The 23275-nt window shown below is 39.5% G+C and overlaps 1 protein-coding gene across 1 annotated transcript in view; it reads left to right on the top strand.

Annotated features, from left to right (window-relative positions):
• The window catches only part of VAV3 (vav guanine nucleotide exchange factor 3), a 216342-nt gene that overhangs the window by 36285 nt on the left and 156782 nt on the right, over positions 1 to 23275 (top strand). Inside the window, exon 2 of the mRNA XM_083360483.1 lies at positions 16275 to 16391. Coding sequence (XP_083216609.1) covers positions 16275 to 16391 — 117 coding nt within the window. The remainder of the gene's footprint in view (positions 1 to 16274; positions 16392 to 23275) is intronic.

The following is a 23275-nucleotide window of genomic DNA, read 5'->3' as shown; positions in this document are numbered from 1 at the left end:
GTTCTTAAAAAAGATTCTAATTTGGAGGAATGGCAGAGAGGTATCAATAAATTTGTTTGGGCAGGGAAAAGGCCACAAGTTAAACTCAAGATTATGCAGGATACTCGTGAAAGAGGTGGTCTTAAAATGCCCAATCTTAAATTATATTATGAAGCTGCTGCGTTAGCAGGAATAAGTGATTGGATTAATTTGACACAAGAGAGATTATTAAATCTTGAGGGCCACGACTTGTTATTTGGCTGGCATGCATATTTGTTGTATGATAAGAAGGTAGATAATGTGTTTAGAGTGCATATTTTAAGACAGGCATTGCTGAGAGTTTGGAAGAAGTACAGACATAAGTTAGACTGTAAGATACCATTGTGGGCAATTCCAAAACACGCAATAGAAAATATACATGCTGGTTTTAAACATGATGTGACTACGTACAAGGAGATTCTAAGCTTGGAAAGAAATGTCTGGTGTTTGAAATCATATAGTCTCTTGCGAGATGAGAAGATTGTTCAGAATTGGTTTCAATATACTCAGCTACGGGCCAGGTGGAAAGAAGATCAGAAAAATGGTTTTACAATGACTGATGAAAATCTGATAAAGCAAATCAGAAATCAGGGTCCAGCACATATTAAACGGATATATCTTGCATTGATAGAGATTGACTCAGAAACAGAACTTGTTAAGGATTGTATGATAAAATGGGCCCAAAATATTCAAGAAGTTATTACAATGGACACGTGGGAAAAGTTTTGGGTGAGGAACGTAAAATTTACACAAGCTCAAAATCTAAGAGAGAACTTTTATAAAATGTTTTATAGATGGCATTTAGATCCTAAAAAGCTTGCAAGTATGTATCCGAATTATCAACCAAAATGTTGGAGGTGTGGTGATGAAGATGCAACATATTTTCATGTATGGTGGACTTGTAAAAAGGTTAAGGCCTTCTGGATAAAAATTTGGTGGAATATGCAGAAGATCTTCAAGCAAAGGATAAAGTTTTGCCCGCAACTCTTCTTGTTGGGAATAATCACAGATGCTACGGTTGTGGACACTAAGTTGATGTTGAATTTAATTACGGCAGCAAGACTTTTAATAGGTCAGTATTGGAAGAAAGAGGAACTGCCGACCATAGAAGAATGGACTTTAAAGGTTTCCGACCTGGCAGAGATGGCAAAGATCTCGGCTTATTTGAAAGATCACTCGCAAGAACGTTATATTATGGAATGGAGAAAATGGATTGAGTATATCCAGAACAAATATAGGGTTAAGAAGTTTCATGTAGCATTTGAATAAGTCTTCCTTCTCTTTCTCTTTCTTTATTTCTTTCTTTTTTTCCTCCTCTATATATATTTAATATCATTAAGGTTTGTATTATCCTATACAAGCTAGAGAGTGATGGATTTTAGAGTTTATGGTTGTTAGTATATGGTTGTTTATGATTGTTTTTTTATACCTTGTATTTAGCTCTGGGAAGTCGGGGGGGGGGGAGGGGGGAGGGGTAGGGTGGGAGGGAGGGGGAGGGGGGATTGTTAAAGATAAACTGTATGTTAAAACTTTTCAATAAAAAAAAGAATAACCCTAATATATTATTTCAGCCAATTGTAATTTATTCAGTGAATTGAGCTTAATTCACTATGAATTAAGTTCCCAGCCTAAGGCCTCCCAGAAAACCTCACTAAACTGAGAGCCGACCATAACACTGAGCATCTGAATGAGGTGATGATAATTTTCTTCTTTTCATTCTTCTTCCTAAAATATCCTTCTTGCACCTTTTCTATTTAATGTTTATTTTCTAGGTGTTCCTTTTCAATCCTTATGTTTCCAGTTAAAAGGCTTAAGACAACATAGTTGGCCAGGAGCAACTCTGCTAGATGTACGCACATTTGAAAAGAATGGCTCAGTCTATAATCCCATTGCCTGGTAATTTATTCTACTCTGCCACAGGTGCTGTGAATGGGAGGGTGCTCAAGTTTATATTATATTTCTCCCTGCCAGAGGCTATATTAACTGAAAGTAGGACTGCAGGTTTCTGAGCTGCAAAAATTGAGAGAAATATTGGGAGTCTAACTTGATAGCAAACAGAAAACTACCAGTTTGTTGCTATGTGGTGGTGGCCATGTTGTGCAGTCCAAATCTGGTAACCCCAGGGTGGAGGGTGGAACATACATCTGGGAAGCAATATTTTTTTTTCCAAAAATAGGAGTTAAAACAACTTTTCAGTGCAGAACTCCAGTCAAATTTAGAATTTCCCGCATTTTTAAAAATTTCACAGAGGAAAACAATGTAAGCAGGAGACCTGTTCACGGACTTTGCTTTGAATGGCTTGCCTTTCTACATGAGTCAGCTTTGTTTTGACCAAATATTTAAAATGGTGAATGAGTTTTTATGCTTCCCCCTCCCTCTAACCCTAGATGGAGGCCATTGGCACTTCTTCAGTGGTACCAGGTTGTTGTTGTTGTTGTTTATTTAAAAAGTCAACCACATGTATTTTGTGGGACCACATATTGATTTAATAAAAATAAGTTGAATTTCCATGTCTCTAAGTTTGGTCATTGATCAAATAATTTCAGTGTCATTTATTAGGCAGTTATTTTTTATTTTGATTTCATTTTTTTAATATACTGATGCTGGTTGCTCATTCTAATTCTAGTTTTATTGAGTGAGAATTTTCAGATTTTGTTTATAAGCTCTGAAACTACCAGTTTGTTTTCCCATTGCTTTTTTGTGATTGGGGTAGTAATAGCAATAGCAATTAGACTTATAGTCTGCTTCACAGTGCTTTACAGCCCTCTCTACGTGGTTTACAGAGTCATCATATTGCCCTCAACAATCTGGGTCTTCATTTAACTGACCTCGGAAAGATGGAAGGCTGAGTCAACCTTCAGCTGGTCAGGATTGAACTACCGAACTGCAGTCAGCAGAAGTAACCTGCAGTACTGCATTCTAACCACTATACCACCATGGCTCTTACTTGAATTTTGTGGCATAAAAATAAGCTGTCACTCTTGAGGTGCTGCATTTTTTTTAGGGATTTCACTATCTAGTGATCCAAAATTGTGCAGTTTTGATACTAGTGCCTTAATGGTGGATTTCCCCTCCCCCCCAGTCTAAGTATAGCTGACAGCAGATTTTATGAGCTTTTGGCATCAGTTTAAAACATCCATATACCTCCAGGCTTTTAATGTAATGGTCTAAAAAGTATTAGTCTGGCTTGATATTTTTTTACTGGCATATAATTTAAGGGAGTTGATTAGAAAACCAATAATTTAACTCTTCGAACAGTCTTTAAAAATTTGCTTTTCCTTTCTCCTTTGGGGCCTCATGAGGAATCATTTGGGGGTATTATGAATTAGCATTTTGATGGTGTTCAATTAGAATGCTTTCAGCTATTTGTACTGAAGGTGATGACAAGTATTTGTGGTGGCAGAGCAGAACTAATTTAATTTATTTGGTTGCTGAAAATTGTAAAAGAGAAAGGAATGATTTCTGTGGAAGAAAATGGTTAGCTTTTGTCAGTATTTTTAATTAGCCTCTTACCCTACTTTTGGCTTTCTTCTGCAGCACTGCATGTTTGCTATATAATTTATTAAAGCTATCACAAGTAGGGTGATTCAAATCCAGATCTGAATCAGTAAGATTCTCCAGCTCTTAATTAATTCTGTACTACAGTACATAGGCTACAATAACTAACGTTATATAGATTTTTGAAAGGATATTTAGCATGGATAAAGATTTGAATGAATCATCCCATCAAAGCATTTTTCTAAAGAACTGTGGTGTTTTACTTCTAACCAGTGAATCCATGTGTGATATGCACGTGTAAATAGACCACTTCTGTTGAAGGACCTGGTTGAGGTGAATTGACCCAGAGCCACGTGTCACTACTAAGTGCAATGCATTGTGGAATATGTCAATGATTTGGATGAGGAGATAGATGGGGAACTCATCAAATTTGCAGATGACACTAAGCTGGCAGGAATAGCCAGCTCTCCAGAAGATAGGCTTAAGATACAGAAGGATCTTGACAGACTTGAACATTGGGCGCTATCTAATAAAATGAAATTCAATGGTGAAAAAAGTAAGGTTCTATATTTAGGCAAGAAAAACCAAATGCACAGGTATAGTATAGGTCAGGGGTGTCAAACTCAATTTCATTGAGGGCCGCAACAGCATTGCGGTTGCCCTCAGGGGGCCAAGTGGGTATGGCCAGGGTGGGCGTGGCCTACTGGGTGGGCGTGGCCAGCTGTACATCATTCGCATCAAGGGTGCCTATGGGGGCCTGGGCAGGAGTGGGGCAGATCTGAGGGTCTCTGGCAGAAGGAGGTTCTCTGGGCCAGGGCCAAGGCAGTGGGGGCCGTTCCCTCACTGTTTCCAGGATGGCTTCGCGGGCCACATGAAACCACTTCGCGGGCCAGATCTGGCCCCCGGGCCTTGTGTTTGACATGTCTGGTGTAGGTGGTACCTTGCTTAATAGTAGAAACTGTGAGAGGGATCTCAGAGTCCTAGTGGAAAATCACTTAAATATGAGCCAGCAGTGTGCTGAAGCTGCCAAAAAAGGCAACACAGTGCTTGGCTGCATTAACAGAGAGATAGAATCAAGATCACATGAAGTGTTAATACCAGTTTATAATGCCTTGGTAAGGCCACACTTGGAATACTGCATTCAATTTTGGTCACCACGATGTAAAAAAAGATTTTGAGACTTTAGAAAGAGTACAGAGAAGAGCAACAAAGATGATCAGGAGACTGGAGGTTAAAACATGTAAGGAACAGTTGCTGGAATTGGGAACGTCTAGTCTAATGAAGAGAAGGGTGAGGTGTGACATGATAGCAATGTTCCAATATCTCAGGTGCTGCCACCAAGAAGAGGGAGTCAAGCTATTCTCCAAAGCACCTGAAGGCAGGACAAGAAGCAAGGGATAGAAACTAACCAAAGAGAGAAGTAACCTAGAACTAAGGAGAAATGTTCTGACAGTTAGAACAATTAATCAGTGGAACAACCTGCCTCCAGAAGCTGTGAATGCTCCAACACTGGAAGTTTTTAAGAAGAGACTGGACAGCCATTTCTCTGAAATGGTATAGGGTTTCCTGCCTGAGCAGTGGGTTGGACAAGATGACCTCCAAGGTCCCTTGCAACTTTATTATTATTATTATTATTATTATTATTATTATTATTATTATTATTATTATTATTATTATTATTATTATTATTAGTTCAGGACCCTTAACAAACAAACAATACCCAGAAACCATATTACCCCTATTGCCCCATTCAAGCCTGCAGAAGGGGCATGATGTAGACTTTGTTGGTCAAGGAATTCTGGCTGGAGGGGTCCAGGAGAATAACCTTTTCTGCTATGGCCCCTGTTTTGGAGTATCGTGCTGCACGAGATGGGACCTTCCCCACCCCCCACTCTCTTGGCTTTTTGAAAGAACTTTAAAACCGGATTCTACTGATTGGCCTGGGGGCCTATTGGGAACATTCCATACTGGAGGTATTAAAAGAAAACTCCACCTCTCTCCCTGTTCCTTCCTTAGGAAGGTTCCTTCCTTAGACATATTTGTTCATTTTAATGTTAACCTTTATCATCTTAATGTTTTGTCTTTGTTTGTTTGTATCCCATTTTTATTGATTTTACAAATAACTCAAGGCGAAGAACATACCTAATTCCTTCTCATATTGTCCCTATGACCACAACACTGTGAGGTGAGATGGGCTAAGAGAGAGTGACTGGCCCAAGGTTACTCAGCTGATTTTCATGGCTAAGGCAGAGTTGGAACTGATGGTCTCTCCTGCTTTCTAGCCTGGGTGCGTTATGATCAAACTGGTTCTCCTCCAGTTTGTAAGCTACCTAGAGTTGCTTGATGGTGAAATGGGTGGCACGTAACTGTAATAAATATGGTTTAGTCTTGAAATAGGCTACCTGTTAAGCCCAATCTACTTTTTTCCAACTTCTGGAATTCAACAATACTGTGGTAACATTTGCAGGAATAATTTTGTTAACAGAGGTGATAACCAAAATTGGCATGTTAAAGGCTCTGCTGAGCTTAAGAAACTTACTTTCATTTTAAGTAATCTGAAACCACAAAGCAAACCAAACCATATTGGCTATGTCTATCTATCCAGCTATTACCTTCTATCTATCTGTTTATCTACCTATCTATCTTGTATGCTGTTGCAGTCATAGAACTCTCAGTAGCTCACAAGGCAGAATTACAACAATATGAAGCAGCATAAAAATAAAGCCCAACCAACAAAATATAGAATCAGGCCTTGAAGGCTCTCTGGAAAAACTCAGTCTTCAGCTCAGTTTTCTGGAAAGTGAGCTATATGGATGGATCTCTAGTGGAAAGTTGTTCCAGAGGGTTAGCTCCATCATCATCATCATCATCATCATCATCATCATCATCATCATCATCACAAAAAGAAAAACTAAAGCTTCTGGCCACAGCACACTTGACCTCCCAGAATGAGGGAGAAGAAGCCATTCTCCACATGATCAAAATGATCAGGTTGAATCTAATAGGAAGATGTGATCCTTCAGACACCCAGGCACTAAGCCATAAAGGCCTTTGTATGTTAAAAAAAGAGTCAGTCATTTTCATGTCCAGGCCAAAATTAAGTTTCAAGAAAATCAGTCAAAGCTTAGAATCAAGACACATTATGTAATATTGGTGCAAGAATATGAAAATCCAATGTCTGTTTTATTTGTTTGTTCAGGTAGGTATTAACTGAGTGAGGCCATCCTGGAGAGCATAGTTTGAGTATAACTATCAAAGTCCTTGAAAACCGAAAGCCTTGGAGGTTTCAACACCACCTCTGAATTTAACTGTGTCAGTATGACCATGTTTAATTGCTTCTTTGCTTTTCAAAGCTGCATGTTTTGAACTGAGGAAACAGCCACTGCTCTTTCTTCATGCTTCCCTTTCATTTTCCATCATCTCGCAACTCTTCCTTCTTTGCTGACTAATTAGCATTTTCACCTTCTGCTTCCTACAATGGGCTCTTTACATTTTCCATATCAATCTTGCCCAGTGAGATGCCAGACTGAATAACCATCAAATATATGGTCTTCTGAAAGTAGAAGGTTAATCCTCAGCTCTTGCAAATATACTTTCTATGACCCACGATTCTTACTTTTTATCCTGAAATATTTATCATGTTAAATATTAAAGCAGTATTTTTTAATTATTAATTTTTGCACTTTTCTATGAAGTAACAAATGGGCTGGCCTTGCTGGAATTTAGTTTAATTTTCACTTTACTGACTATGCTGTGTCTGTTTGCTGGGTGCAGTGACTTGAGGCCAGACCATGTTTCACATGGCAGCATTTAATAATCTGATTTCCCCTATATCTATTGTATCATTTCTCTTCTTAAAGGGAGAAGTGTAGACATGGAATGAATGTTCTGTGTGCTAAGTAGCATATCCTGATTTAAAGACATCTTCAGATCACGTTTTTCTCTTGGTGACTACATAAACATCATCATTCAGCTTCCATAGCACCACAACAGAAGTGGTTTGCTGGGTTTGTCTGCCATGTAGCTTTGACTTTTCAGCCTAGTGTAGAGTCCTGGTGTTTTGTGGTGCCAATTATACAGCCAATTATACGCAGTTCACTTTAGGGTCTTTACTGCATTTATAAATTGTCAACAGAAATGAGCCAAAAGCTTTTTGTGAGCTAGAAATCCCACTTAAAGCGTGTGAAGAACACAGGCACAAATGCTTACTTTTCAAACCAAAAGAGATAGGAACATCCAGAAGTAATTAGTTTCCAGTTTGTAGTTCAGCCAGGTAATCCAAACAACGCACAGAGATTCAAGAAGGAAGGTAAAATGCTATTTCCCACAAAGAGCAAGTCAGAAAGATTCCCCCCTTTTTTATACCTCTGATGGCCAACTTGACCAATTTGCTGAATTATTCTTCTTTCTTTCAAGTAGGCTGCTTGACTTCATTATTTTACCTTTATAATTTGCAATGTGTTGCCTTGCCTAACAAGTTCTTACTGGCCTGGCCTGCACTCCCCATTTTCTTTCTTTTTTAAAATTAATTTCTGCAATGTAGACTAAGTCTCCATCTGGTCAGGCCGTCCAGGTTCTGAGTCTGAAGAATCAGATAGATCCCTACCTAACTCAGGTGTTCTTGTGTCCAAGTATTAACTAGACATGTCCCTGCTTAGCTTTTGAATCCAGACAGGTTCAGCGAGGTGCTAGCTACAGAGTGACGTGGACAGAGAAATCTACATTTATTACAGGTAGTCCTTGATTTATGACCACAATTGACCCCCCAAATTTCCATTGCTAAGCGAGACAGTTGTTAAGCAGATTTTGCCCCATTTTATAACTTTTCTTGCCACAATTGTTAAGTGAATCACTGCAGTTGTCAAGTTAGTAACAGGGTTGTTAATCTGGCTTCCCTATTAACTTTGTTTGTCAGAAGGTCGCAAAAGGTTATCACATGACTGTGGGACATGGCAGTCATCATAAATATGAGCCAGTTGCCAAGCTTCCACGTTTTGATCATGAATGAATTATAAATATAAACAAAAATGAAAGTTATCAGCTTGATGAGTTTTGCAAACAATAAAGTAGAATTCAGCCATTTTCAAAGAGACCAATCAGGATCTGAATGATTGGGAGAATTCATTAATAAAAGAGTAGTGGACTGTAATCACACATCCAACATACACATGTGTGTCAATATTTGTGTCTGAATTTTTTTTATAAGTTTGGTTTCTTATCAGTCGTTTGCTAGAAATTCTGGAAGTTAAAAAAATCAACTGATTTGGATACTGGATTAGAGAAGCTGGGCTATCAATTCTGCATACAAATTTAAGAAATTATGTTTAAGTGAAATAATAAAGCTATGTAGGTAAGGCAATACTGGCTATTTCAAAGCAGCATTAGGTTTATAATTTTTAAATTACACTATGTTTAACTTTGTAAATTTCTTTGTTAACAGCAGCATTAATAAGAGCCTCCAAGTGTATAGACATTTGACAATCTATGATTTTAGTTTTCTCAGCATACATTAAAGGCATTGTAGGTAACCTATTGTACAATTCATGCATATAAGGAAAATTCTTTTTTAAAAAAATCGTTCTGTGGCAGTGACGAGACAACAAAAAGTGGGTAAAATATTTTGGAATAATTAATTGCCAATGTTCAGTCAATGATTCATATAAAAAGATTTTCATAGTTGGCATTCTTTATTTTTCACATTTGACAATTGACAGTTCCACTCTCATTTCAGGATCCAAATGTAATTCAGGAAAGTTATATAAATAAAATATATTTTAAAAATGTGTATATATGGCTATTTGTGCACCACAGAGGCGGCAATAAGAGCTGTCAAGTCAGGTTTGATGCTTTTACTCTGAAATGGAGTATTTCATTTAAAAAAATGGTTCACCACTCATGGAGTAGCTGTCCCTCTAGAATTGTGAAGTAGATTCACTTATTATAATAAAATAGCACATATTTTAAGATGTGCTTTGACATTTTTACAAAACCTGCTATCTCAGCCACGTTTTCATGCCCCGTGAAACAATTATTCTTCCTCTTTAAACATACAGATTTATTTGTTTGAAAGGCAACATATTTTCTACCGGCAATATAGTCAGATTTATTCTATCAATGTTTCCCTTTTGTAAAAAGTCATGTAGTTCCAAAATGTTTATCATTATATGGTTTTGTCTTGTAAAATTGTTTGTTTGTGACACTGCGTACAAATGATGAAAAATGAAAAATATAAAGTCTGTTTTCCTATAGAAGCATTAATACCACATTTGGGCAGTTAATTGGATTAGGTTAACGGTTAAGAAGTAATCTTTTAATCTGTTTGAAAGACAAAGGAGTTGGCTATGGAGACATTAAATCTGAAACCAAACACTCAAAGTGCACTTTCAAGCAATAAGAGTGATTTCATCCTATTGTCAAGGGCCTTGTTACTTAAAGGAATTACTTTTGAGTGTTGTAACCAAAGATGTGTCTCATTTTCCATTGGAGACAGGATTGGCAAATGCTGATAAATAGTTGTTTTAATGCTCTTAAATACCGTACACTGACTAGCTCCAGTCAATGTCGTAATCCCATTTTCACCATTAATGTACCATATTACACATTAATTTATTATGTGCTATAAAACTGTAAATATACATAGATTATTAATTTTGCTCCAACATCACCCAAAGCAATGTATATTAACTTTGTGGCTATTTTTATGCTGTTGAAAATTAGTAATTTCTCCCCTACAAACAGCTTGAAAGGATGGAAAAAGTGAAATAGAAAAGAAACAAAACTTTTTCTCAGCTTAATAAAACTTTCCAATCCTGATTATCTTAAGCATCACTTACTCATCATAAGTGAGTAACTTATTTGTAAACATAAATTTACAACTTTCTCACTCAAGAGTACTGATAAGGAAATCCTCTGCTTCTAGTTTTCACACCCTCCCCCCAAATGATATTGGTATGATATTGAAATGGTATTCTTATAATAGAGTCATTTTTTCTTTTAACTTTCTTTTAAAAGGATTTCTTTTTTAAAAAAAGATACCTGATTTTTCAGAAATACTATATCAGATCTGAGATAGAAATTCAGTATAAATACATTTTTTTCCAGAAAAGTACCCTGTTTGTCTATCTTTTCTCCTGCAATACTTAATACTCTGAATATTTTATTCAGGGCCTGCGAGGGTCTTGTAGAATGAGTGCATTTCTGTTATCTATGTTATGGAATTCTCAGAGTGTGTTCAATTAGTGCAGGTTCGCATCCCACCAGGCTCAAGGTTGACTCAGCCTTCCATCCTTCCGAGGTAGGTAAAATGAGGACCCAGATTGTTGGGGGCAATTAAGCTGACTTTGTAATAATGCCGCTTGGGGTGTGTGTGAAAGCCCTAATAAGCAGGCATATACATAGAATGAAGGCTACTGCTAAGCTTGTAAGCCGCCCTGAGTCTTCGGAGAAGGGCGGGATATAAATGGAATTAAAAAAAAAATAGTACATCATGCAGATATTGATGTGGAAGAGATTCCTTTTAAGGTAGATTGTTTGAAAACATGTACTTCAGTGCAAAATATGTGAATTTTAGAAAAAAATTGCATTAATGTGTGAGAACAGGTTCTCACAAGGTGACAAGGAAACAGCTTGATACCAAATCAGTCCATCTGTTATCAAACAAGAAACAGATGGGAACCATTGTTCCCTTCCAAAAAAAAGATTGGCTTCTAGAATGAATGAGGATATCTTTCCACAAAATTCATGATTTGGAGATATTTCTTAACTTGCAACTGCTGCTGCTTATATAACACAGAGGGCCCCAACCTTTTGGGCACCAGGGTCTGGTTCTGTGGAGAGAGGTTTTACTGCAGACTGGAAGATGTGTGGTTTTGTGTGCTGCCTGCATCTCATGGATGGGGCTTTGCTTGTTTGTGCGGACTGGATGCTGGCATGCTGGGGCCCGGTGCTGGTCCATGGACTCGGGGTTGGGGACCCCTGATATAACAGTAAGATGTGGCCAGGGAAGTCATCCCCCAGCTTTGGTATAATTTTACTTGGACCAAGCTGCTTTGGACCTGGTAACCCATGCCTACCCTGTTATGTATTGATATTGACCATTTATGTGTCTTTATTTAAATATATCTCCAACTGTTTTGCAGGGAAATTGAAGTTTATATTTGAGCGGGAAAACCAGCTTTGAATCTGATTGGTCACCGCGTAGTGGCAGCATAGATACGTATCTGTCAGTCTGTCGGTTCAGTCAGTTCTGTTATGTTTGCAATAAATCATGTTGCATCAGTTCGGTCTGGTCATTGTCTACAAGAACCCATTACGCAACAGTGGCAATGAAGGTGGGATCTCGTCGAAGGAGTAATGCCTATTAGAGTTGAAATCACAGGGTTTTAGCCAGGGATCAAAGCCCTGGTGGGACCACGTCCCAACCTTGCCTGCCAGTAAGCCAAACTGGAGCCACATTGTCCTGAGGGATCCGTCCCCAGGACCTAGGTAGTTCATCTCCTTCGTAACAAGAGAGGCAGTGTCCAAGACCACTAATCCACCATGGCAAAGGTGGGCAGACTTAATGAGTTCAATGTCTCCCACCCAGAACAGTGGAGCTCCTACGTCTCCAGGGTGGACACCTACTTGCGGGCCAACCAGGTTGGCGAAGACAGTTTGAAAGTGGCAACCCTACTTTGTGTGTGTGTGGACAGGCCACATACGACATCGCAGAAAACTTGGTGGCGCCAGCCGGCATTGAATCAGTAATGTATGCTGATTTAAAGAAAAAATTGAAGGAGCATTTTCAACCCAAGCTGTCCGTAATCGCTTGGTGTCATGCCTTTGAACAGAGAGAACAAAAGACTGGGGAGTTGGTAGCTGAATTTGTGGCTATATTCTGGCAGGCGTCACACCATTGCAATTTTCTTGACCTGGAGGATCGACTCAGGGACAGGCTCGTATGCAGGCTGTTGAATAGAGAGTTACAGCACCTATTCGCAATGGAAAAACTGTCCTTCCAAGATGCCTTGAAGGAAATCATGGCAGACGAGGCTGCCGGTGGAGCAATGAAGGCTCTACGGCAGACATGTCAAACACAAGGCCCGGGGGCCGGATCTGGCCCGCAAAGTGGTTTCATGTGGCCCCCGAAGCCATCCTGGAAACAGTGAGGGAACGGCCCCCACTGCCTTGGCCCTGGCCCAAAGACCCTCCTTCTGCCAGAGACCCTCAGATCTGTCCCACTCCTGCCCAGGCCCCCTTGATGCGAACGATGTAGAGCTGGCCATGCCCACCCAGTAGGCCATACGCACTTTAGCCATGCCCACCCAGTAGGCCACGCCCACCCAGGCCACACCCACCCAGGCCACACCCACTCAGCCCCCTGAGGGCAACCGCAATGCTGATGTGGCCCTCAATGAAATTGAGTTTGACACCCCTGCTCTACGGCCTCAAAAGATACCCCCCAACCAGATGGCCGTGCACCAAGAGTCTGTTGAGCTGGAAGATTCGGTAGAGGATGATGAGATCAATCAGTTACAGAGGGAAACTGTTAGACGGCCTCGTCCTACAGCACAAGCAACTAGTCCTCAAAGTTGCGCAAGCTGCGGGGGCCAACACAAAATGACTGAATGCAGGTTTCGCACAGCAGTGTGCCGTGCCTGTGGGAAGCAAGGCCACATTGCCAGAGTCTGTAGAGGTCTCCAGAGAGATGCTCAGACTGCAGATGCCCATCAGGAAGGTAAATGGGCCCCAGGGCAGAACAGGGTCGGATACTGTTTTGGGAGGAGAAGCATTCTACGGACGGGAGCTCAACACCCTCTTAAAGAGAAGCTGCGGCTACAAGTAAAGATACAAGGGGTTCCACGGAGCTTAACACAGGGTCAGCTCTGTCTATTATTTCGTACGTGACTTTCAGTTATATCTGCAGACAAGGCAGGAAGCGAGTTCAACTCAAACCGTCAAGCCTTGTTCTGACAGATTTTTAAAATTGCCGCATCGCGGTGAAAGGCGAAGCCATTGTGAGAGTCAGGTTCAAAGAGTTTGAGGGTTCCCTCAACGTTGTGGTCATTGAAGGACAACGTACAACTCTAATTGGACTAGACTGGTTTGAGGCCCTGGGCATCTGAGTAACTGGCATAAATCGCACCCAGACGGCTGACCTGGCTTCAGTATGCCAAGAGTCTGCTGATGTGTTTAGTTCTAGCTTAGGACAATATAAGGGGACAAAAGCAGCACTGTTCTAGAGTTTGGCCCTTAGCTTAAGCTAGTTGCACTTTTAATGTGTTGGGTAGAAAGAAATAAACAATATTTTTTCTGCCTTTCTCTTCCTTGGTAATTGATACCCTAACTTGCATGTTTACGTGAGGGGAGATATAGAAGCAGATTCTTCTGCAGGAGCAATATCTTCTTTAGTCACAAAGGCAAATGGCTTACACTCCATTTTAGTTCAAGGAGAAAAAAAGGAATGAGGAGGAAGCTGAAAAGGTTGACTCAATTGTGCCATTACAGTCTACGAAACAGAGCTGGTGTTTAAGTTGCTTTTTAGCAGTAGAAATGGAAATGTTGGGATCAGCAGATTTTCCCAGATCAAAAATCAGTTGTCTTACATCTCATTTTTGGAGATGCGGATCAGAGAATATTCTTAAAATGCTATTTATTTCCATCCTGGGTTGTTTATTAGTTTTCCTTTCTACCTGTGTGACAGTATTTGCGTTATGTTGAGGAGGTGCAGTTACTTTCCATTCTGCTCTTGCCATAAGCATTTGTGGCCTTTTAAATTTTAAGTGCAGTAAAAGTACCGTATTTTCCAGCGTATATGATGACTGGGCGTATAAGATGACCCCCTACATTTCCTGTTAAATTATAGGGTTTGGGCTATACTCGCCGTATAAGACTACCCCTCTTCCAACGCACACCAAATAAAAATTAAAAAACAGATTTGATTTTAATATGGCAATTTTAATTCAAATGCTTATGACATGCAGGTGCTTAGTAGGAAAACTGTCACTTATAAACATAAGGCTGTTTGTCATCAAACATGTAAACATAAAACAGTGCAAGTGGATTAAACTATAATAATAATAATAATAATAATAATAATAATAATAATAATAATAATAATAATAAGTAGTAGTTGGAGGGGACCTTGGAGGTCATCTAGTCCAACCCCCTGCTAAGGCAGGAAACCCTATAAACCCTGTAAAAAACCACAGACTGCAGCTTCTTCTCCAATTGGTCCTGCTTTCCCTGCGCAGACTAAATGGGAGATCCGCTCCAGGTTTTCCAGCCAGCCCTGTCCCTAAACTTTCAGCACCCGGCGTATAAGACGACCCCTGACTTTTGAGAAGATTTTCATGGGTTAAAAAGTAGTCTTATACGCCAGAAAATACAGTATATACAGAATCTGGTTTTTTTCCAATAAAGCATTTTGGTTATGCATGGCCTTTCAACATTTGGTCCCCACTGTTCACTAGTTACATAATTAACAAACTGTGTAATTGAATATTATATATCAAATTAACATTTAGGGTAGTTTAAGAATTCAACTGTATACAAAATACAAAAATACAACTATATCATTTTAGGTAATTAACTAATTACCGTGCATTTCTATTGTTCAGGAGTTGGATACTTGTTTTAATAGCAACTTTTAAAGGTAGAAAAAGTAATTATACTATGTTCTCACCATCAAAGAAGAGTCATTTTTTATATCAGGGGTCAAAATATCTTAGGTATAAGTAGCCCTTGACTTACAATCATAAATTTAGTGATTGTTTGAAATTACAACAACACTGAAAACAGTGACTTACAACTGGTCCTCTTTCTTGCGATCATTACAGCATCCTGATGGTCACGTCAAAATTCAGGTGCTTGATGATTGGGATGTATTTATGATGGTTGAAGCATTCCGGGGTCATGTGATCACTATTTGTGATCTTCGCAGTCATCTTCCGGCAAGCAAAATCAGTGAGGGAAGCTCGATTTATTTCATGACCATCTGGTTCACTTTACAACTGCAGTGATTCATTTAGGAACCATGGCTAAAAAGGTTGCAATTTTAGGTGCAACTCACTTAACTTTGCTTAATGGAAACTCTCATCCCAATTGTGATCATAAGTCAAGGACTTCCTGTATTTTGTTTTCATCGTACAGGTTGGATTTTCATTTTGACCAAAGCACCTAGATAAGATAATAGTTAATGCTTCCACTCTTTGAGTCTTTATTCTGGTTCTTGGTATACCAAGATAAAAGAGTTCTTCCTAGTTCTTTACTGGCTGATATAGAAAACTGTAATATATAGCTTGGGGCAGCTTTCCCTGTGTGCATTTCCAGTGCTGGATTAAAACTCTTACCATGCTTAGATTGAGATTAATTAATTAGAGTATTAATCTGAATATTACAATATGGAACTCCCAGTTTGGAAAAGCTTCTTGGGTGCTATAATCCACTAGAGCTGTGGGGATTTAAAGAATCATGAAACCGATAGCGTAAACCTGGGGAAACTGGAATTTCTTTTTTCTTGAGCAGTAGATTTCTCAGCAAAATGGAAAAGAAAAAAGCAGTTTTCTACACAATGGAGGATCAATTAGTCCAAGAAAATATCAGTTATCTTCTCTGACCCTCCTGTGCAAAGGTTTCATGGTGCAGCTTTTATAAAGCTTCTAGGAAATTATAATAGTTGGGCAAAACTCCCTGAGAGGCAAATGCCTTTGAATGAAATTGAAATATTCTTGCTGATAATTGGATGGTTGACTGAAAGTATTATCTTCTTTTCTCTTTAGTTTTTATGCTTGAAGAATATAAGAACATTCCTTTCTGCCTGCTGTGAAATATTTGGAATGAAGAAGAGTGAACTCTTTGAAGCATTTGACTTGTTTGATGTTCGTGATTTTGGAAAGGTATTTACAAGACATTCTTTACCTTCATTTGACTTTGTTTATGTATGTTATAATTGCAGAATGATTACTCTCTTTATTGATGCAACGGATGACTGATTAATAGGTACACGGTTTTTTTAACATGGGAAATTCATCTTGATTATAGTGTATTAGCGTCTATTTGAAATTGTCTTTTCAGTCCCTGTGATCGTAGTTTGTTTTCTCCACATGGGGAAATGCTTATAAAGATGTATAGTCACAGAGAAATTAAAAGATGGTGTTACATCCATTTAGGTGGAAATAAAAAGAATGCCAAATCTTGAAATAATTTATTAGCTTGACCCAATTGGAAATAGCCCTCCCAACTTGACACTGCATTAACTGAAGATAAATTGCGATTGTAATCACCAGAATATTTTAAAGGAAGGAATGCTTAATGTAATAGTGGACATGGTTTCATTAAGGACATGATGCCCTTTTAAAAAAAAGTTTATGCTTTTTGTTTTGGCAGCTCTGGTTGCTGATACACAATGTGTTTCCTCTGTTTGCTTTGGGAATTACATTAGCATGGACATGCATCATTTCTAAAGTAATTTGGGCAGGAAGCATGACACATAGCTTTATTCTCTTGTCTGGTGTTTTATAAACTTTTTTTTAAAGGAAAAAAAAAGTAGCAGGAAAGCCATAGTTAAATATTCATCACCCTATAATATTTTAAAATTAAACTAGAATTAGAATTAGAGTAGAAGACTTCCAAGGTCCCTTTAACTCTGTTATTCTATATTCTATTCCTGTTTCAGAGTGGGAATAATGAATTCTAGTCTGGGGAAATTAGAAGTTTTACAAAGCTTTAGCTCAACCTTATTATCAACATGGATTTTTTTAAAATTCTATACTGAATGTCATGCCTACTCAGGAAGAATCTTGGAAAATTACTGATATTTCCTTATCCATCCTTTCCCACAGAACTTCCAGGGTTTTTAATTTAAAAAACATTACATCAGTGGAAACCTACAGTGTGGGCACACATTTGGAATAATTAGAAACTGTACAGGGTTTTTTTTTAATACTGAGCCAGTTTTCTAGGACAACTAGAGAGATGAAACGAGAGATGAAACGTCGGAGACGGGGCCTAGAGAGCTGTTGGAGATCCAGCCGATCCGAATCCGACCGATCGCGACTAAGGTCCTTTACAAGGTCTTATCTCGCGGCGTTGAGGAGGGCAAGGTCTAATTACTTTGCTACCCTTATCGCGTCCGCAGATAATCGCCCGACCGCCCTGTTTAGGGTGACCCGCTCCCTCCTTAATCTAGAGGTGAAGGAGGATCCCTTACAGGGTCGTGCCGAGGAATTTAGCCAACATCTGCTGGACAAAATCGCTCAGATCCGGACCAGTCTGGATTCCGACTGGGCAGAATCTGACAATGAGAACATGGACAGTCTTGTTGATGTTATCTGGGAAGAGTTCGATCCTGTGACTCTGGACGAGGTAGACAAGATCATGAGGAAGCTGAGCTCCACTACATCCTTATTGGACCCGTGCCCCTCCTGGCTGATTTATGCGGCTCGGGATGGGACACGAGGCTGGATCCATGCAGTGATAACTGCTTCATTGAAAGAGGGCAGTTTCCCCGCAGCCTTGAAAGAAGCGGTGGTGAGACCCCTCCTCAAAAAGCCTTCCCTGGACCCAGCTGTTTTAAACAACTTTCGCCCGGTCTCCAACCTTCGCTTTCTTGCGAAGGTTGTTGAGAGCGTAGTGGCGCATCAGCTTCCTCTGTTCCTTGAAGATACTGATTATCTACACCCCCGTAGGTGGGTGTAAACAGCCACTCACAATACTTACAAATATATAACCAGGAGACTTCAAGTCAGTTAATGGCTGTTCACACAGTTAACCCAAAGAGTCCCTTTCCAATCAGTGGTTCTGATAGCACCCAATTAACTGGTTCAATTCTGGGTTCCCACCTTACATCCAAGGTTTCCTTGAACCAGGATAGTACTAGTAAGGTACTGCTTCCCCTTGAAGAAGACAAAAAGTTGGAGGTAGCTTGGGCATTGCAGCCAATTAGCATTTGGAGGTGTTTTTTAATTAGGTTTTTATTAATTTTCTTTTACATACATATGTTAATTTTTCAACCAATGAGCTGTCTAGAATCAGCTATGCTAATACATATTCAATTCCTAATCCTTCATTCTTTCCTCTAACCAACAATAAAATAAATCCCAAGGTTGGTAGTAATCTGTATCTTCTTTATCTTTCAATCTGATAGTTAATCTGTCTACCTCTGTGTATTCCAATATTTTTCTGATTATTTCTTTTTCTGGTTGTAGTCTTTCATTCTTCCAATATTGCGCAAAGATTATTCTCGCTGCTGTAGTGAAGTGTAAAATCAAATATAGACTTTGCTTGTTAAATCTTTTCAGGCATTATACCTAGTAAGAAAAGTTCAGGTTTAAAATCAACATGTTCACCTAACATTTTTTCTAACCAAGTATGTATCTTTTCCCAATAAGCCTTTGCTTTGCCATTTGGAGGTTTTTCCTGCGCTGCTAGGCCTTGGCAATGAGCTTTGTAATGGAGAGGTTTTCTTTTCAGTAATCTTCTATCACACTTTTCCCTCGAAAAATAATGAGCAGAATTTGTACTTGTTCAAGATAAATCAAGCCACACAGTTGATTAGGTGATAGTTTAATCCCAGATAAATTTGGGTTAAGATAACATTCTCCTAACCCATTGTTGAAGAAGGGGACGACAGAGAATGAGGTGGCTGGATGGAGTCACTGAAGCAGTAGGCGTGAGCCTAAGTGGACTCCAGAAGATGGTAGAGGACAGGAAGGCCTGGAGGAACGTTGTCCATGGGGTCGCGATGGGTTGGACATGACTTCGCAACCAACAACAACAAAAAATAAATGTAGGAAGCACTTTGCCACTAAACCATTTGAGGAAAACATTCATGTGTAGCGCTAGCCATGTGAATGGTCATTCCTCTTGACAAAGTCATGTTGTGATATCAGTGAACAGCTGGTGGCCTATGGGTGTGAATGGCTTCAATAGACAGCCTTAACGTGTGGGGACACCACTAAGCGGGAGGTATTTTTTTGTTTTTTTGAGTCGGTTTATGACCCCTGGGAACTGCTTGGGCTAAGCCCTGCAGTTTTCTTGCAAAGTGTTAGAAGTGGTTTGCCACTGCCTGTTTCCTAAGGCTAAGGGGGAGTGACCCAGCTGGCTTTGTCTTTAAGGTAGGTCTAGAACTCACCGGTCTCCTGGTTTCCAACCTCGTACATTAAGCACAGGTTAAGTTGTCATTCTCCCATTATGAGAGTTGGAAATTCACAGCTTATATTAAAATCATGCAAAGGCCTTCCTATTGCAGACAGTCATGTTGTAAGTGTAGATGATATCATAGTATAAATTGGAAAGGAGAAGAACAGATCCTAATTTCTTGCATATCAAGATCCTCTGATCACCCGATAGAGACATATTCTACTGCTAGGTATGGATTAAAACTTGTCTTGCATCTGTTATATTGGTTCCCCTTGTCCTGTTGATTTCTGATAAATGCTAACAAATTGTTTCCCAATAATTTCAATATCTGAACAGGGACTGGGTCTACTTATTACAGAACAAGGTGGACACCCCCTCCTCATAAATGAGTGCTTGTTTTCAGGGTTATACACCTCCCCTGAACTTTGCCCCATAATTTTCTTTTTCATGGGGGAGAACTAGTCCTGAAATACGTTGTGATCCCCTTGAGTAAGCTGATTCTTGTTTCTTGTTTTTCAGTTTAGCTAACACGTTTTCAACACTTTGTATCTTTCTTTGCCATTAGAACAATATGTGCAAGTGCAGTGCACTCCACTATATTTTTTTCTTTTGGGTGATGATGAAAGGAAGGGAAACTAGTGTTTTCTAACACAGTTGTGACATTACTGACAAAGGAGGTGATGCAGAGACTAATTTTCTAGAAACAAGGACCATAAAAAGAAAGATTTTGTCCAATAAGGATATGGCTGCATGATTTTCTTTAACCTTTTTTTCCGAACCTGTAACACTTACTATAACTAAAGAGTTTTCAGTAATACATTGTATGAGCATGCAATTATTACAGTTTCTATTTCTTAATCAACGATTGTGCCATTACTTGATGAAGTGCAGCAGTCCCTCTTGCCAAAGGAAGAAAATGATGAAAACGGTGTTATTTTTAGTTTAAAAGTCTGTTTGTAGAAACAGCAAAGATACAAATTTAACTCCTTCCCTGTTTCAAGAGAACCGTTAACAGCTTTTTATAGGTTTGTTGGCAAAGATCACAGCAGATGAAATGTAACTGTAGCATTGTATGATTCCATTATCTTCCATTCTCTGTACAACAAAAACTCTTTAAGAGCAGGTGTAACAATTATTGTTGTTAGTTGTGAAGTCTTGTCCGACCCATCGCGACCCCATGGGCAACATTCCTCCAGGCCTTCCTGTCCTCTACCATCTTCTGGAGTCCATTTAAGCTCATGCCTACTGCTTCAGTAACTCCATCCAGCCACCTCATTCTCTGTCGTCCCCTTCTTCTATTGCCCTCAACCTTTCCCAGCATTAGGCTCTTCTCCAGTGAATCCTTCCTTCTCATTAGGTGGCCAAAGTATTTGAGTTTCAACTTCAGGATCTGGCCTTCTAAAGAGCAGTCAGGGTTGAGGTGTAACAATAGCTGGGACTATATGCATATATAGTCTTTAGTATTGCACATTGAATTTCTTTAGCTCCTTTTAATCTAATCTTTAAAACATAACTTATTTGTGCTTGAAGGTGGACTGATTCTCCATTTAAAAATAAGAAACTTCCGGTGGCTCCGCGGCGACGGAGGGAGCCTTCCTGGGCTGCCCGCGGCTCAGCTGGTGTTTTTTCGCCCGAAACAGCGCCGATCAGCTGTTCGGGCGAATCTGAAGCCCCCTCCTCGGGAGAAGAGGAGGGGGTGAGCCCCCAGGTGGGGGTTGAGTTCTCCGGGGCCGCCTGAGCTTGGAGCTTGGGCGGCTGAAGGATTGAACTCCCCCGTAGCCTGGGCTGCTCCCAGCTGGCTAGCGTCTCTGCTCCGGACTTCATGGAGCAGAGCCAGGCGTCTGCGACCATCCCTGCTTGAAGGAGAGACTATGAAAGGGAAAGAGCAGGCAGAGCAGTACAAGAGGGAAAGATGAAGAGATGAAGAAGATTTTATTTTACTCTCAAGCTTGATGGACTTTGCTTAAAACTTAAAGTGAAAGTGCGTCACAAATGTAAGTAAAAGATGGCGGCTAAACCTCCCCCTAGAACTTTTCGGAGTGCTGGAAATTCTCCGGTGCAACAACAATCATTGCTGCAGGCGTTGCATTCTCCTGATGTATTGACATCGAAGGATCTTGAAAAACATACCCAGTTAATTTTGGAGTCAATGGGTGTTAAATTTCTACAGATGGAGGAGAAATTGGAGAAATTGGAGCAGAGAATGGAAGAAAGGATGGAACAGAAACTTAGAGAAATGAAGGTAGACATTTTGTCCTCAGTGCAAAAAGTTGCTAAATGTGTGGAGGTGCTGGATGATCAAGTGCAAGATTTGATTCAAAAGAATGCTTTATTAGAAGCAAAAGTATTGGAAATTGAAGATTTAAAAGACAAAATTGACAGTGAACAGAGCTTGGCTCAATTTTACCAGATGCAGTTTGCTGTGAGAATTAGAGGCCTAAAAGAGAATATTAAGGAAGATTTAAAGCAGCTGGTTTCTGAGGCTTTTGAGGGAGTATTGAACCATCCAGCATCTGAATTAAAACAAGGTATGGACAAAGTGTTTCGTGTGAATTCGTGGATTGCTAAACAGAGAAAGTTGCCTAGAGATGTGGTGGTTTATTTTGTAAAAAGGGAAATTAGAGATGAAGTTATACAAGCTGCCTACGATACCAAAGTTGTGATTGCTGGTCAACAAGTTTTGGTTCTAAAAGAAATTCCTCCAAAGATTTTAAAGAGAAGGAAGGATTTTATATTTCTTGTGCAAGAGCTCAAGCAAAGAGATATAAGGTTCAGATGGGAGATCCCAGCTGGGTTGAGCTTCATGTATGATGGCAAAAGGTACTGTTTGAGTAATGTGAAGCAAGCGCATGATTTTTATAATAATGTCTTGAAAGTAACCCCATCAACACTTCTGGAAGCTGCAGAGGGATCTGGAGAAGGAGAACATCAAGAGGATGAAGATGCACAGATAGACGAGAAGGGTACAGGAGGAGTTCAAGCTGCAACTCTTTTGGATGATCTTAGAGAACAGAGGGTGACGCGTGCTGCCTTAAAACGCTCAAAAAAGGAAAAAAAAATAAGACCAGTAGAAATCTATGGAACTTCCACAAAATATTTATAGTTAAGTGGTAGTTGTGTTTTTTTTAAAAAAAAAAAAAAGTTTTGGGATGCTATGTATGGTAATAGATTTTTTTTTTTTTAATTTGGAATTAATGGACAACTTACTACAGAGGAAGAGGAAGAAAGTTTTGTGGGTTAATGTGGGTTAATTTGTGTAAGAACTATTTATTAATGTGCAAATGAGAATATGTTAAGGTAATAGTGAATTGTGGAAGAACATAGATGGGAATGATGCTAGTTTTCTTTTATTTTAGTTTTTTATATATATTTAGTATTATTAAGGATTGGTTTACTATATACAAGCTAGAGAGTGATGGATTTTAGAGTTTATAATTGTTAGTATATGATTGTTTATGATTGCCTTTTAGATATATACCTTGTATTTTGCTCTGGGAAGTCGGGGGGGGGGGGAGGGGGGAGGAGGGGAAGTGGAGGGGGGGAGGGAGGGGAGGGAGGAGGGGGAGGGGGGGAGATAGGGGGGAGGTAGGGAGGGGAGGAGGGAGGGGGAAGGGGGGTTTTTTTAAAGGAAAATTGTATT

The sequence above is a fragment of the Vipera ursinii genome, assembly GCF_947247035.1.
Source record: "Vipera ursinii genome assembly, chromosome: 3".
Classification (NCBI taxonomy): Eukaryota; Metazoa; Chordata; class Lepidosauria; order Squamata; family Viperidae; genus Vipera; species Vipera ursinii.
This window is presented reverse-complemented; position numbering and strand designations above follow the sequence as displayed.